Source organism: Oncorhynchus tshawytscha, linkage group LG23, assembly GCF_018296145.1.
Source record: "Oncorhynchus tshawytscha isolate Ot180627B linkage group LG23, Otsh_v2.0, whole genome shotgun sequence".
In the NCBI taxonomy this organism is placed as follows: domain Eukaryota; kingdom Metazoa; phylum Chordata; class Actinopteri; order Salmoniformes; family Salmonidae; genus Oncorhynchus; species Oncorhynchus tshawytscha.
The window spans coordinates 2437613-2454294 of NC_056451.1; the positions used below are offsets into that span (position 1 = coordinate 2437613).

Here is a 16682-nt window from a genome sequence, read left to right on the forward strand (position 1 = left end):
AGAGGAGGACGGCTCATTGTAGTGACTGGAATGGAATGAATGGAATGGAGTCAAACATGTGGTTTCCATATGTTTGATGTTTCCATTTATTCCATTCCAGTCTTTACAATGAGCCTATCTTCACATAGCTCCTCCAACCAGCCTCCTCTGATTAGTGTGGGTAGTTCCCTTTATCTTTACACATGATGCATGTGTGGACAGGCAGATCCAAGTGAAGCACATCCTCCCTATAAAACTGGAAATGAGCACCGATTAATTTGCTCTTACATCCCGTTTGACAGTTAGCTTCACTATTCTAGGCATGTTTTCCTGAATAGTGCTCGCTGTCACCGCATGGGTGCATACAGGGCAGAGACCCCCTGCCAGTGTGTTTATCACTTCATCGAGCACAGAGACAAGTGCAGCAGATGTGTGAGTTCAGACGGGCGACAATGAAAACAGTCTGCGAGGGCCATTCTGGGCTCCCTGGAACTAATTCCAGTCCCCCGTCGAATGAAAGCTCCATTGAATAAAGTGTACAAAATGACACTGAAATGTAATATGTATTTCATAGGGCGCAACAGCATCTCATGAGCGCACCATCCCATTGACGACCACATAGGACTGTTGGGTTGCATAGACTGACAAATACTCACTCATTCAATCATTCCAGCCTTTTTAGCCGAACCGGCTGGTCACTCCCATGTAGGCCTATGTAAACAGATTTGTCGCAAGTGAAAAAATATTTTTCAGACCTTTCTTCCCTCCTCCCTCTCTCAGCATCAAGCGCAGCCCGCACGGAGGGCTCTGGCTGCTGCGACTTTCTCTCAGCCTCTTTGGTGCAAATGCGATGAGGAGAAGGGGACTTTCGTCCACTGATAAGAAGACGTCTTAGATGCTATAGCAGTTTCTTTCTGGAAATAAAAAACTGATTTGCGGAATTGTCATATCAATCAATCGAATGAAAGCAGGTATGGAGTTCCAGAGCCGTTTGTTTATTTTGTTGATGGAGCCTCTTGGACAATGGGGCTCTCACTTCATTCTTTTCATAATACCTTTTTTGATCTATTTTCTTGATTTCTGGTGGTCTGGTTTGGTAATGGTGATATTTGCAAAATGATATATTGATGGGAATTTTCATTTTATTCTATTCATGGCAAGGCTGATATTGTTTTGGATGACGATTTGTATCTGTTTGTCATTCGTTAAAGTATTTTTTACTATCTAATTAGTCATTGAGACAACAATATGGATGGAATACGTGACAGTTTGTGTTTTTTACATGAAAATGTGTTAGGTTAATGAATTAACTAATTTAATTTGATTCTTGTTTCGTTTTTAGGCTACAATCTTATATATATATTTTTTTTCCCATAGAGTTCTTAAAAATAAAATATTTATATATAGTAACATAAAACAATTATTTATAATGCACATCATTTATTTAACCTTGAGATTAGAAACCTATTTTGCGAGGTTATTATGGATTTTTATATTATTCGACAACTCATGGCTTTATTGAAAACCAATAGTTGATCTCATGTTCCCTTTGCAAGATAGGTTGTGCGAGTCTAAAGTTATTAGCAAAAACATATTTGCATCACAATTACTGAAGTTAGTGCTACTTTAGAACCCAGAGGACACCCTTGCTTGCAGTGATTTTTATTTGTATCGACATTTTTCCACTTTCATTTTAGATTATATTTTCCCATAAAAATCCGAATTATGAACAAAAAAATGAAATTAGCGCGCGAGAGAGATTGCATTCTAGCACCATCTTTTGGTGGCCGTGCGCGGGATTCTTTCGACCACGGGCTGGAGTGGAAAATGGTGTATGGGATGGAGTTTTAGAGATTATACTGTAATGGAAAATCACTCAGTTAAATGCAGGCCTTCTTTAACAGAAAATTATACTGGCAACGTATCAGTTTCCACTCTATCCTCAGTAATTTCACTTTTCTGTTGAATTTGTCTTATTTCTTGGTCTGGGAAAACGTGTCTTGTTGGCCAGAAACCTGGGTCAAATTCCTGACATCCCATTTCTAATGCATTGAGTCATTCTAATGTCATGTTTTATATTCTACTTTGTTTTATTTCGGGATAAGGTTGGTTTGAAGATGTATGGTGTTGTGTACATGGCTATCCCATCCACAGTTGACCGATTTGATTTGTAGACAAAAACTGAGGCCAATAAATCAGAATACTCAGGTGTCAAGACCTACCATTGACAGAACTGCATTAAGATTATATAACATGGCATTATACATGCTATTCTGGGATAGGTCATGTGTGACCTTTGCCCTTACAGTAGTCATACCACTTGTCTGAAACAGGCAGAGCATATGGTTTGCCACATGAGGTGGAAGAAGGATAACTCCCCTGTGAGAGGTGTGGTTGGATAATGCCAAACTGGCCTGGTCCCCTGTAACCTATGGTTGGTGATGCAACAGCACATCCTTTGATGGGATTATTTCCTACCATCCGCCTTCTTCATCCATCCACCGTGTAACGCCTGGCGGCTTTTCACTTTCACACTTTCACACTGCCTAAGCGTCTGATTGAATGGGATTGAATGGGAATGCAAGGAAGACACCTGGCCACCAACGCTCGCCCCTCCCTCACAGGCTCGGCCTCCAGCTGGAAGGTCAGATGTTAGCCAGTATGCCAAAGGCTATTAAGGCCAGGTGTCTATTAAGGCAATGATGAATGTGGGGCGGGGCGGCAGAGTAGCCTAGTGGTCAGAGTGTTGGACTTGTAACCGAAAGGTTGCAAGTTCAAATCCCCGAGCTGACAAGGTACAAATCTGTCGTTCTGCCCCTGAACAAGAAAGTTAACTCACTGTTCCTAGGCCGTCATTGAAAATAAGAATTTGTTCTTAACTGACTTGCCTAGTTAATTAAAGGTAAAATTAAAAAATGTACTCCAATCAGTTAGTTTTTTTCTCACTTTACCTCTATCCCACCCCAACATTGCTTGAAATGGTTGTTGGATTTGTACTACTGCACTACTTCACTACAGCACTACTGCTTAGGCCCCTTTATGAAATGCACGGTAGCTCAAATCACTTCCCCTGTTCTATTCTCTGTATAGAATTGCGGTTGAGCTACGTCTACGCAACTGCTGACAAAGGGCTATTTCTCTGCTCAGTTGTGAAGTGATGGTCTGTTGAATGAATAAAATTCTCTGAATTAAAATTTCCTCCACAGCTATCAGCCCAGTTTGGCCACAGTCTAACTCTCATCTTGTGTGATGTCATGTTGGCCTACGTCTTCAAACTGTGGGTGGAATGAAGCAGAGAGCAGCATAGACTCAGAGAGAAACCAGATATGGTCATTACTGACAGCTAAAAGCTAACCATGTGGCTAAGCTCCAAGCCACCATCTCAGTACAGTCAGAGCCCCCAGGATGGTCCTCTCCTCCTCCTCTCTTCCTCACTGGCCACAGCCTCCACTCAGCCTCAGGCTCTCAAATCTCCTCTCAACCACACAGCTTCTATGTTAACTCAATGAAATGCTATGATTTCTTGAGAGACCGTTGGTTATTCTGTTGGTTATATTTTAATCGTTTCCATATTAAGATGCTGCTACCCCTTCTTTTTGTTGATATGAGCATTTTAAAGATGGTTGTGTCTGTGAAAAAAAAACTGTGCTCGTAAACAAGGAGTGCTCTTGTGTCTTTTGTTAGCCACAGACACAGCCCACTTTTTTGACAGCTATTTTTCTCAGTGCTCTGAATTTGGCAACTGTGAGACTTTCATTTTCTGGGTTACATTGCCCTCCTGTGGATGTGGCACGCTGGTGCTGGATGTATTTTGGGGAAGGGGGGGATTTGAAGTAATTTATCTTTGTCTGATTATGTTTCTATTCAGAGTTAGACTTGTAAAAAAATACCCTCCAAATGAAATTCCATCCCATCCCAGCTGAAAAGTTTGACCAACAACAGATGGATGCCTCAAACTGTAAATTGCTAACAGGGGTTTCTGTAACAACCACATGAAAATGTGTTTTAGTAGAACGTTTTTACTAACCCACAGATTTGGTTGCCTATACTGCTTGTGTCTGTATGTGGGAGTAGAGTAAGCAAGCAAATGTTGATCTCTTTCCGTCTATTCTATTCAATAGAGACATATGAAGCTATTTAAAAAGCCCTTCATGCATGTTGACAAAGCATTGACAGCACACTGTATTTGCACCACAGCGTTCTCTACCATCGCTTATAATAATGTGTCTTTCTCTCCTCTCCCCTCCAGAGCCAGGCCCATCTGTGAAATGGTCCCCGTACCCCTGTGTCTCTTGCTCTCAGTGACGTTGCTGGCCGTGGTGGTGGCTGTGGAAGCCCATGAGGCCACAGGAGGAGATGATGAGTATACCTGGCCGCAGTGGAAGGTGCCACTGGTGAGGAACAGGAGGACGGTGGCCCTTAGCAGCCCCGGCTTCACAGCCAAACCTCAGGGAGAGCTGAATGGAACCTGTGGGATTGAGTGCCAGCGTCGCCTCCCCGAACCCTCTCTGGCTGACCTGGAGGAGTTCCTGTCCTATGAGACGGTGTACGAGAACGGAACGCGCACCCTGACCTCTGTGTCTGTGCAGGGCCTCAACGAGGTCAACGCTTGGCCTGCTGGGAACTCCTCCTCTTCCTCCAAGTCACGCCGCAGACGGGAGGTCTACGGCACAGACACCCGCTTCAGCATCGCTGACAAGCAGTTCTCCACTAAGTACCCCTTCTCCACCTCCGTCAAGATCTCCACGGGCTGCTCTGGTGTCCTGTTATCCCCCAAACATGTCCTAACGGCCGCCCACTGCATCCACGACGGACAGGACTACGTGAGCGGCGCACAGAAGCTACGCGTGGGCGTCCTCAAGGAGAAATCCCGGCGTGGGAAAGGAGGGAAGGGGAAGAGAGGACGGGGTAAAGGCAAGAGGGGGAAAGAGGAAGACAAGGAAGAAAAAGAGAAAGAAGAGAAAGATGGAGGGAATGAGAGGAAAGGAAGGAAAGGGAAAGACAGAAAGAGCCGCAGTGGTCGCAGCGTAGAGGTCGAGAAGCCATCCTTCCGGTGGACCAGAGTGAAGCAGACCCAGGTCCCTAAAGGCTGGTTCAAAGGCGGGGCATCGGACGGTGTGGCGGCTGACTACGACTATGCCGTGCTGGAGCTGAAGAAGGCCCAGAAGGTCAAGCACATGGACCTGGGCGTCATCCCTTCGGTCAAGAAGCTGCCCGCCGGCAGAATCCACTTCTCAGGCTTTGACGACGACCGGCCCGGCAACTTGGTGTACCGCTTCTGCTCGGTGTCGGAGGAGTCCAAAGACCTGCTGTATCAGTACTGTGATGCCAAGCCCGGCTCCAGCGGCTCCGGGGTCTACATCCGCCTCAAAGAGCCCGGCAAGAAGAAATGGAAGAGGAAGATCATCGGGGTGTTCTCGGGCCACCAGTGGGTGGATGTCAACGGCAATGGGGCGCAGCAGGATTACAATGTGGCGGTGAGGATTACGCCCCTCAAGTATGCCCAGATCTGTTACTGGGTCCATGGGGACTCCAGCGAGTGCCGGGACGCCTGAGGGACACGCAACATGCCACAACACCCCTCCACCCTCCTCCCTCCATCACCAACGAACCAGGGACCTTCCCGACTGCCACTCCTCGTTCTTCTTCTATATTACCTCCTGTGCTTCCCACTGGCAACTGGCACAGATTGCCTCATCACAGCATTCATCACACACAAGCGGCCATACAGACTCACTGTTGTTGATTACAGGAACTCGTCAACAGATCAAAGAGAACTATGGCTGTTCTGCCTTGTCTAATTTATTTAATTATTAAAAAGCAAAATTTCTAGAAATGTATGAATATCATGATTATATATTGACAGGTCCTACTAGGTCTGTGTTTATGCTAATGGGAATATTTTGACAGATTTTTAGGTTTGACCAATTTCGATAAAATGTTGTATATTCAGCTGTTTCAGGGGAGCGATGCTTGTTATTTCATATATTCCAGGCAGGTTAATGAACGCGGAGACGTTAACATTTTCAAATGTGTTGCCTTTTCTAGCAAAAGGAACAAGAACGTTTGCATTGGCTTTGGTGAACGACCCAGAAAAAAGCTACATTTTTTCGGAGAAATTAACATTTGAGTATATTAAAGAGGTTATAACTGTCTTTTTTCCTAAATATTTTCTAAATCAACATACTGGTGTTTAAAAGAGTGTATATCTAGCTCTTTGAGTTTTCTGTACTGTCCCTTTTTGTAAAACGACCTTTTCTTATACGAGTATGTTTCTATGACCAAATAGTGAAAGGTTCCAGAGGGATCCTGGATAAAACACGATTGTTTTCAGTCCTACCGTTCGTTCTTTTTTTACTCTAGCAGTGCATTCAAATGTGGTTTCATTGCCATGCACATAAAAATGATGGTGCTTATTCAGAGACTTGGTGCTAATTTAATTCATATGAAATTGTACACTTTGGGGAGACCTATCGGAAAATATTTTTGATAGCCTAGTACTGTAACTATGTATTTAATATGAGGCTACACAGTGGGTTTGATGGAACAGAGCTTTCAGATTAAAAACATTATTTCAATATTCCCATTAGATTCATGTAATTTGAAGGGTAGTGGTGATGCCATAACAAATGCCATAACGTTATTTGATGAAAACAATCATCATTCTAAAGGGTTCATGTTGATGAATCTTGTTTATTATGTGCCACAATTTATACGAGTTTGCCATTGATGACAAAATACATTAAATGAATAACATTTCACCATGATTGAAAAAACAACAATTAAACCAAGATTACAACTTGTATGTGTGTTTACTTTACCGCGAGGAGAAGTGATGTATGTATGTATGTATGTATGTATGTATATATGTATGTATCTATGACACATCTATGCCTGTAGCCAGGGTCATGATCATTAGGCACCAAATGGAAGAAAACAGACTGAAACATGGAGGGACTACTTGGACCTGTCCAATAAGAAACAGTCATTTACATTTTAAAATGTTTTCAGTTGTGCGCCCTAATGAACACAACCCAAGTTAGGCCTATTGATGTCATTACAATGTCATGACAATTAGTGCACCAGATTAAAAATGCAATGCGTCCATGATCTGGTCTATCAACATGAGAAAAGGATTGGCGATCATTAATGGGCGATTCTTTCCATCATTGAGTTTATTGCATCTCAAAGGGCTTACATGCACTGGGGAGGGGCATAGTAAATAATAATAATAAGATATTTAAAAAAAAATGTAACTCAATAATGAAAAAAAGCATGTTTTCCCATTTTTCAATCCATATTTTTTCCCACAACAATTGTCGAAACAGTCTTGCAATGACACAACAAATGATCTGTTATATCTGGGGCTGTACAGCACAGGACTGGTTTCACTGGTTCTAAACAGCTGCCTAGATATACATGGAAGCCACACTGTTCAACAGTGTCCTCTTTTGACTGGGTAGACACAGGCTCTCCTCTCTGCCCATGCTACCATGTACAATATTACTGATTCATTAACAATGGGGGAGGAAACGGAACAGAAATAGGTAACAAATTCTGGGGTGGGGGAATAGGGAGACAAGGATGTTTGTTTCTTCTCAAATACAAAAATAACACTACATATCCAGTACCTAACCGTGGTCTAGTTATAGTAATAATGATAATAATAAAGTATGAGCAATTATGAAAATCAAACAACAGACCACTGATGAGGAGGACAGTGATAGGTCCATAGGGAGAGTGCCGCTGATACCAGGAAGTAGACTAACTATATTGAGATATGAGGTACTGGCAACATCTGGCTCCTGATATGCACTCTTTGACCTTTATCTTGAATAGGATTAGGAAAACACATTTTCTCTGTAAATAAGCAATAAGATACGATCTGTTGGTAAAAAATATCCGACAATGTTCTATAGCAGATTCGCAAACAATGTCAACAGAGAGAGAAAATACAAATAAAGCTGGACACGATGCGCAAAATCTAAAAAATAAATAAATAGAAAAATAAGCGCTGACAAAAAAACGAATAAATATACTGAACATCATAAAAAAAATCACTGGATGGTCATTTAGGATTCAGGAGCCCGTACATGTTGCTTATTCATATTAATCATATATTCATATTTGTTTCTAAATACGTTCAAAAGATGACGGGAAATAAGATAATGGTCACATGACTTCTTACAATTTGATATCAGATTCACATCAATATGCTCTTCCACAGACATACAGAGAAGAGACAGAATCCTTAAAGATTTGCCAGTGTAATGTATATACACCACCGAAGAAGAACTTCTGCAAACGACACATTGCACGTTTCATCCAAAAATGACAGGGCTGCTTTGCTTACCCCTCTTATCCAATCAGGGTGAGGTAGGGTGGAAACCCCTCCCCTCTTGAGTGATCAGAAGGCCAGTGCAGGGCCGAAGGTGGAGTTGAGGGCATCGAACAAACACGCATCCATCATTCAACTCAACACGGCAACACTACTGGAAAAAAGGATCTAAATACATACAGCACATACGCCTTCAGCTTCCGCTCGGGTTTCTGGCTTGCTTTGATTGACTTTTTTAAATTTTTATATGTTTTGTGTGGTTTTGTTTAGACAAAAGGTTACATCTAGTTAAGCACACACTTGTTTTTTCCTCACTAAGGTGTCACTTTCACAGTTTGTGCTACAACATTACACAGGGGGCTGGGATGGGGTGGAGGAAGGGGGTCTCCTATGGGTGAGTAGCTGAGGAGGGTCTCTGGTGTCCCAGGTTGTAGAGAACGCCGAAATAAGACAGGCGGCCAGAGGGCCCAGCTCCAGAAAAACAAGAGCTGGAAGACAATAAGGAGAAAAACATACCCTAAGTTTGACCACTGACATATGGCTAGCATTAGCCTGGTCCCAGATCTCTTTGTGCTGTATAACCAACTCCTATAGTCATTGGCATGACAAGGATCATAAGTTGTCAAAACCACACATCTGAGACCAGGCAAGACAAGCATCACACCAGGATGACAGTTTAATGTCCTGAACACACACCTGGGCTGGGGGATTACATTAAGTCCTTGAGGTTGAGGTCTGCCAGTGGGTCCTTGGGCTTTTTGCTCTGGGTGGCAGCAGGTCCTGAAGACAGCTGGAAAACAGAAAAAACTAATTGAGTACCACTTCAAAAACATTGCCTTTAAAATATATTTATTTTGCTCATATAAGCCTGATAGCTTTCCTAATAGCAAGCCTGTGTTTACTTTGTGGAAAGGTCTTATGATGATGTTTCACACTTTGATTTTGGCCATCAGGAGACCACATGAAAACATGAATGTTGACATGCATCATTTTATGGGACTGTATCAAAAGTGGACTAATGAAGAATATATGAGTATATTTCCCCCTTAAATACGTTTATTACTGAAGGAGTAACAGGTGATTCTGTATACTTATGTGCACTCTACTGTGTGTGTGTGTGTGTCTGTGTGTGTGTGTGTGTGTGCATGCATGTGTGTTTACCAGTGCCCCTGGTGCTGCAGCTCCTGGCAGGGGTGGTCTCATGGGTTGACCCATCATTGGCTGTCCCATCATCATGGGAGGCATCATGGGAACTCCAGATCCAGCTGCTGAGGCCTGGACAGAGATGTAAGGGGTTAATGGAATTGACCAATAACTACGTCCTGTCTTGAATAAGAACACTGAGCTCATTTATACGTTTAGCTGTCCATGTTGGTTTCTGGGCATCCAGTCCAGTATCTCACCATGCCAAAGCCAGGATGTGCTCCCATGGGCGGAGGGATGGCTCCAGGGGCACCAGGGGCTCCAGGGGCGGGGCCACCCTAGAAACAGGAAGTCAAGACATAAACAGTTCACAGCTCTATGACATAGAACATAATTTCCATTCCTGAACAATCCTTTTCCAATTTCCAATCCTTTTCCAATATACAAAAATGCTACACTCTCCAGGCTCTACAGAGTGTGGTGAAGACTGCCCAGTCCATCACTGGAGACTGACTCTCTTCACAGCTGCACCTAAGAAACTTTCACTCACTCACCCACCCTTACACACACACCTCGCACGTACGTACGCACGCACACATACACCTCATACGCACGCACACACACGCACAAACCCATATACCATTTATCTAAGCTGCTCAACCATATCACTACTCACTCTAGCACATTTCATAGTCTACACTGTATATTCTTATTGTGTATATTTCCAAACATTACTATTTTTATAACTTTTTTAAAATATAAATGTGTATTGTACTGTTGAGGAGAGTTTGCAAGTAAACATTTCACTGTACAATTTACAACCTGTATCCTGTGCACATGACCAATAAACGTTGATTTGATTTCAATAATAAATGTCCCAATAACGGTTCTTTGCTAATATTGGGATGCTTCTGGAGGCTTTTACCATCATAGGTCCAGGAGCGCCCCAGCTGGGAGGGGCTACCTGGGGGGTCCAGTTAGATCCTCCTGTCAGCTTCTTCTCATTCCACTGGTGGTCCCTATATGAGACACACATGACACCAAAGTTGTCATCAACCTTGCTGGAAGGTTTGGGAATAAACACCAGATACCGCATGACTTTGATTGTTATTTAGGAAGCACACAAAGAAAAGGAGAACACGCACACGCACACACACGCGCAAGCACGAACACAAAGAAACTCCATACATACTTTTTCTGAATCCCCAGATCTGCAAGAGAAGAAAACATCATTTCAGAACTCATTATTAAACTGACAAAAAAACAGTAATCAGAACCGTCAAGACTGTCCAGGTGTGATCAATACATGCCTCCAACCAGGTTTGCCAGGGAGGAGTCCAAGTCGCCCCCGATGGATGGCCGTTTAATAGCTGTGGCGCCTGTCATGCCAACCCCGACCGCAGGTGTAAACTTGGTACTGACCCCACCACTGACAGTGCTGCCCACACTACCCCCAGTGGACTGGGGTGTTATGGCTGGCATCAGTATGTCCCCTAATCCGCCAAACACTTAGAGGGAAAGGGTAGAAATAAGGGGAGTAAGATGTTAGTCACATGCAGCATGGATGAAAACCCATATAATCCCTAATCTTCACAAAGAGGGGCAGATGTGAAATCATCACCATACAATTCATCACCACAACAATAGCCATTCAGTGCAGTACTCTGGTGTGCAATGCATGTACCGAGCAGGGCAGAAACAATATACACCTAATCTCGGTTAATGCAGAACAAAAATCTTGCGGAATTTGGTACCTTTTATGTCTACGTAGTCTGTCCACGAGAGATCAATATATACCCACTGTAAGGCCTTCACTACCACAGAATCTGAACATTCAAGTCTATAACTGTGTTTCAATGTGGTTTTAGACCACCACAGTGCCAGCAGCGCAGCTTCAAAGAGCACTATGTTGAATTGAGGGTAGAATCTGGCAAATGTTACAAATGGGAGTAATACATACATGACATTGTCTCATATGTGAGACAAACATATTGAAACATGCAAAAAGGGAATAGTTTTTTAAAATGGGGAACGTCTCAAAACAGCACATACTGCAAAGTACTAGCGGGAGAAAGTCTTGTGAACTCACCAATTACGCAGTAGCAGCAAGCAATGACCCAGCAGTGACAGAGAGAGAGAGAAAGAGGGGGGGGGGTGGCAGAAAGAGACAAGGGCAGAGTGGGCAAGAGGAGGGGATTGAAGCGGTGGACAAAGAAAGGATGTGAGGAGAGAAATGTGGAAAGGCAGTATGTGACAGGGAGAGACAACACAGAGAACGCGAGGACGGAGGGAGGTAGAGGGAGACCAACATATAGTGAAAGAAGGAGTTGAAATAGGATGGGGAGCACAGTAGTAAGCATTGGCATGTGCGCATGTGAGACAAGAGAGAGTGAGAGTGAGAGGCACTGTTAAGGAATTAAACCGTCAGCAGTGGTGACCGTTGAGCCCTCAGCGTTACATAATAAGGACAGCGGCGGTGGAGCGTGGCAGCGTCAGTCATGCATGCAGAACACACACACACACACTTCCCTCAGGATATATTCATGGAGCAGACTGTGTCCCCTACCTGATGCATCAAAGCCACCAGAGGGTGCTGCTGCGGCCGGCACTGTGTCTGCAGCTGCTGGTGTGGCGGGCATTAGTGGGGGTAGGGAGCCGAGGGTGTCGAAGCCACACTCCAGCAAGTCATTCTGGGCTGAGACAGGAGCCAGCGTAGGGGCGAGGGCCGGGGCCAAAGCGGGGGCCAAAGGAGCAGGGGCTGCCGTGGGAGCCAGGCTAGGAGACATCAGTCCTGGAAGTGGGGAACCATTTGAATGAGTATTATAGACGGTGATAATGATTTTCGTTTCCATTGATTTAAGTTACATTGTGTCATGGTATTCAATATTAACATACTGTACATGCAGTATGAATCACAAACGGCAGATAGATGTCTTAGAGCAGGGGCTCCCAACCCTTCTCCTGGAGAACCACACTCCTGCAAGCTTTTACTACAACCCTTCTCCTGGAGAACCACACTCCTGCAAGCTTTTACTACAACCCTTCTCCTGGAGAACCACAGTCCTGCAAGCTTTTACTACAACCCTTCTCCTGGAGAACCACAGTCCTGCAAGCTTGTACTACAACCCTTCTCCTGGAGAACCACACTCCTGCAAGCTTTTACTACAACCCTTCTCCTGGAGAACCACAGTCCTGCAAGCTTTTACTTACAACCCTTCTCCTGGAGAACCACAGTCCTGCAAGCTTTTCTCCTGGAGAACCACAGTCCTGCACAACCCTTCTCCTGGAGAACCACAGTCCTGCAAGCTTTTACTACAACCCTTCTCCTGGAGAACCACAGTCCTGCAAGCTTTTACTACAACCCTTCTCCTGGAGAACCACAGTCCTGCAAGCTTTTACTACAACCCTTCTCCTGGAGAACCACAGTCCTGCAAGCTTTTACTACAACCCTTCTCCTGGAGAACCACAGTCCTGCAAGCTTTTACTACAACCCTTCTCCTGGAGAACCACAGTCCTGCAAGCTTTTACTACAACCCTTCTCCTGGAGAACCACAGTCCTGCAAGCTTTTAATAACAACCCTTCTCCTGGAGAACCACAGTCCTGCAAGCTTTTACTACAACCCTAATCCAGCTCACTTTATTTGACTAATTAGCTGCTCACCGGGACATTGATTATGGTGTGTTACAACTGGGTTAAAGCTAAAGTGTGTGTGTGTGTGCGTACCACCCAACAGATCCTCTCCTGGTCCCCCGGGGGCAGCGGGCGTAGCGTCCAACAGAGCAGGACAACTGAATGTGTCTATAGAGTGACAGCCAGCCAGCCATCGGGAACGCAGCATGAGGGTAAAGAACAGTTAGTTAGCCATGAGCCAGGAAGTGGGGAGGATACAAACAGGCAGTGAGACAAGTCTCACTGTACAGTAAACCAGGGTTGGGTAGGTTACTTTCTAAATGTAATCTGTTTCTAGTTATCTGTCCAAAATTGTAATGAGTAACGCAACTTTTGGATTACCCAAACTCAGTAATGTAATCTGATTACATTCCGTTACTTTTAGATTACTTTCCCCTTAAGAGGCATTACATAGCTGGCCATATATGGGATGTTACAATATATGGATGTTTTACTTTATGGTTTGGTTATGTGGGCTTCTTCTTACCCATTGCATTCTACTACATATAATAATACAATTAAATTATATCTTTACATTAAAAACCAAAGTCTATCAGAATTCCAGTCATTCCAATAAATGTTATACCCCTTGATCTTCAAGAATAGGACTTGGAAATATGGAAGTATAGATGAATTGTTTTACCAGAGCATAACCTCAAAACTAAGGACTTATTAGCCAGCCCTATTCTTTTCTTTATGATTTTGTTGTCATGGAGGACTGATTGGGTTCATTGATTCGAGTTAAATATAAATGCTGCGCTCATGGAATGGCATGCTTTGCCAAGAATGTACAAAGCTGTCATCAAGGCAAAGGGTGGCTCCTTCTTTTTGGTTACTACATGATTCCACATGTGTTATTTCATAGTTTTGATGTCTTCACTATTATTCTACAATGTAGAAAATAGTACAAATAAAGAAAAACCCTTGAATGAGTAGGTGTGTCCAAACTCTTGACTGGTACTGTTTATATAATTTCATGTCCAAAAATAGATGTAGAAACTACAGATCACCCCTTTAAGTCTATTCAAAAGTGTGTGAGTTTGAGCATGTGTCCATTAGACCTATGGATTTTTTTTCATCAGCATGAATGAGATTGAGCTATAAAAGCCCCACTTTTATTCACTAGGCTGGGATCCGCACTATGCAGCTAGTTGAAGATCGCATTTTTTCACTGGATGTCCACTGGTTTCAAACACAATGATTGATAGGCAGCTTAAACTTCTTGAATTCAACCGTTATTGGGTTCAAATACACCTTTAGATTTAGGAACAGCCATCCACAACAACCACAATCTGTAACGCGCAAATAGCTAAAAGAGAGAGCAGCAGTGTGATTCACAACGTTATGTAGACATCAATAATAAGTGATATCCGTATCCCCATAGACTACACCACTGCTGTCATCCTTACCTCCAAGCGTTGATTCAAGTTGGATAATCTTTGGATGCCGACAGCAGTCGTACCACTTGAAGACAGCTTGGACTGTAGCCTACATAAACCTGTTCCTGCTCTTTTCCCGCAATCCATCCAACACATTTTCTATGTCATCATAGTGGTCTCTGATTTGTGGTCAGACTCAGGTGGAACAAATTTAAATTTGAGCCTTTTTTTCAATGCTGATTTGAATGTCATTGAGCAAACAGAGAAGTGTCAAAGATTTTTTTTCCGCAAACATCCTTTCTGAATTTAAAAGTCATCCTCGAAGTAATCATTTAGTTTTTCAAAAGTATTGATAATCTGATTACAATATTTTAGCTGGTAACGTAACGTAACGTAGCTGGTAATGTGCGCAAGCACACACACACACACACAGTACCATGCAATTGCAAGAGGGTAGAATTTCCATCCCAACCTGTGTATGAACTCAAAACACTCTGCACATCAAAACATCGCAACTCAAGAAACCATAATACCACTGACCCAGAAAATCCAAAGGTGTTTCTTGGTGCGGGCGACAGTATTTGTAGGTTTCAGGGCGGGTGACGTCTCTACACGATGGCTGCTACTAACGCATTCACAGCTAACTAACAAGCAATGCTACGTTGGCTACATAATCCAAAAGCAGTTGCAGAAGAAAACTTCTGGGATATACTGCTACACCAAACATTTGACACTACCTCTCTCCTAGATCAAGACTTATCAGGGGTCTAATATCCTGGCTACGAAGATACTTACACGTGAACAGCTCTCCACATACAAATATCCTTCACACCTAATAGCTATATTTAACAATGGAGAAATGGCAATAAAAAATCACTGTAAACAAAGTACACAAGACGAATAGATGAACAGAGTATGGAAAAGGTCAGAGGTTACTCAGCATGAGTCAAATCAACCCATGAATGTGTACAGGAAGTGGTGGATTTCGTGGTACAGTACGCACCCAGCAGATCAATGACAGGTGCAGGTGCAGAGGGCTCAGGTTTGGGAGGAGAGACCGTTGCAGGGGCAGGAGCTGGAGCTGGTGCCGGGGCTTGAGCTGGAGTTGGAGCCACTGCTGGTGCTGGAGCCATAGCAGAGAATGCATCTACAGAATGAGAGAGGAGAGTATTGCACCACAATTTGAAAAAACTGCATTATGTAGAGTAGCAGTCAAAAGTATGGACACACCTACTCATTCAAGTTTTTTTAAATTATTTTTTTTACTATTTTCTACATTGTAGAATAATAGTGAAGACATCAAAACTAGGAAATAACACATATGGAATCATGATGGACTGTCGTTTCTCTTTGCTTATTTGAGCTATTATTGAAATAATATGGACTTTTGATTATAGATTTTGTTGTCACCGAGGACTGAATGGGCTCTGAGTTAAAAAATAAATGCTGTGCTCATGGAATGGCATGCTTTGCCAAGAATGTACAAAGCTGTCATCAAGGCAAAGGGTGGCTACTTTGAAGAATCTTAAATATATATATAAAACACTTTTTTGGTTACTACATGATTCCATATGTGTTATTTCATAGTTTAATGTCTTCACTATTATTCTACAATGTTGAAAATAGTAAAAATAAAAATAAAACTTGAATGAGTAGGTGTGTCCATACTTTTGAGTGGTACTATATATACAGTTGAAGTTGGAAGTTTACATACACTTAGGTTGGAGTCATTAAAACTTGTTTTTCAACCGCTCCACAAATGTCTTGTGAACAAACTATAGTTTTGGCAAGTCAGTTAGGACATCTACTTTGTGCATGACACAAGTAATTTTTCCAACAATTGTTTACAGACAGATTATTTCACTTATAATTCACTGTATCACAATTCCAGTGGGTCAGAAGTTTACATACACTAAGTTGTGCCTTTAAACAGATTGGAAAATTCAAAAAAATGATGTCCTGGCTTTAGAAGCTTCTGATAGGCTAATTGACATCATTTGAATCAATTGGAGGTGGACCTGTGGATGTATTTCAAGGCCTACCTTCAAACTCAGTGCCTCTTTGCTTGACATCATGGGAAAATCAAAAGAAATCAGCCAAGACCTCAGAAAAATAATTGTAGACGTCCACAAGTCTGGTTCATCCTTGGGAGCAATTTCCAAACGCCTTAACG

At 42.9% G+C, this 16682-nt stretch overlaps 2 protein-coding genes across 8 annotated transcripts in view; one reads left to right on the plus strand and one right to left on the minus strand.

The window, feature by feature from the left end:
* Nucleotides 1–649: 649 nt before the first annotated feature.
* On the plus strand, nt 650–6782 carry LOC112223156 (inactive serine protease 35). The gene is made up of 2 exons (XM_024386173.2): nt 650–950; nt 4229–6782. The coding sequence occupies exon 2, from the start codon at nt 4248–4250 to the stop codon at nt 5532–5534; it is 1287 nt and encodes a 428-aa protein (XP_024241941.1). The 5' UTR covers nt 650–950; nt 4229–4247; the 3' UTR covers nt 5535–6782.
* A 349-nt stretch (nt 6783–7131) lies between these two features.
* Nucleotides 7132–16682, minus strand: part of LOC112223155 (clathrin coat assembly protein AP180) — a 73051-nt gene continuing 63500 nt past the window's right edge. For 6 of the 7 annotated variants that reach the window (XM_042304438.1, XM_042304443.1, XM_042304440.1 and 3 more), the window contains 10 exons: nt 15513–15656; nt 13185–13259; nt 12027–12251; nt 10771–10968; nt 10653–10671; nt 10386–10479; nt 9721–9798; nt 9479–9592; nt 9014–9107; nt 7132–8805 (listed from right to left, as the gene is read on the minus strand). In XM_042304438.1, coding sequence (XP_042160372.1) covers nt 9027–9107; nt 9479–9592; nt 9721–9798; nt 10386–10479; nt 10653–10671; nt 10771–10968; nt 12027–12251; nt 13185–13259; nt 15513–15656 — 1028 coding nt within the window. In that variant the 3' untranslated portion in view covers nt 7132–8805; nt 9014–9026. The remainder of the gene's footprint in view (nt 8806–9013; nt 9108–9478; nt 9593–9720; nt 9799–10385; nt 10480–10652; nt 10672–10770; nt 10969–12026; nt 12252–13184; nt 13260–15512; nt 15657–16682) is intronic. The other variant, XM_042304439.1, reaches the window with a different exon arrangement.

What these genes read in the sequence shown, in the direction of transcription:
- LOC112223156 (XM_024386173.2), top strand. Translation starts at nt 4,248, where the DNA reads ATGGTCCCCGTACCCCTGTGTCTCTTGCTCTCAGTGACGTTGCTGGCC.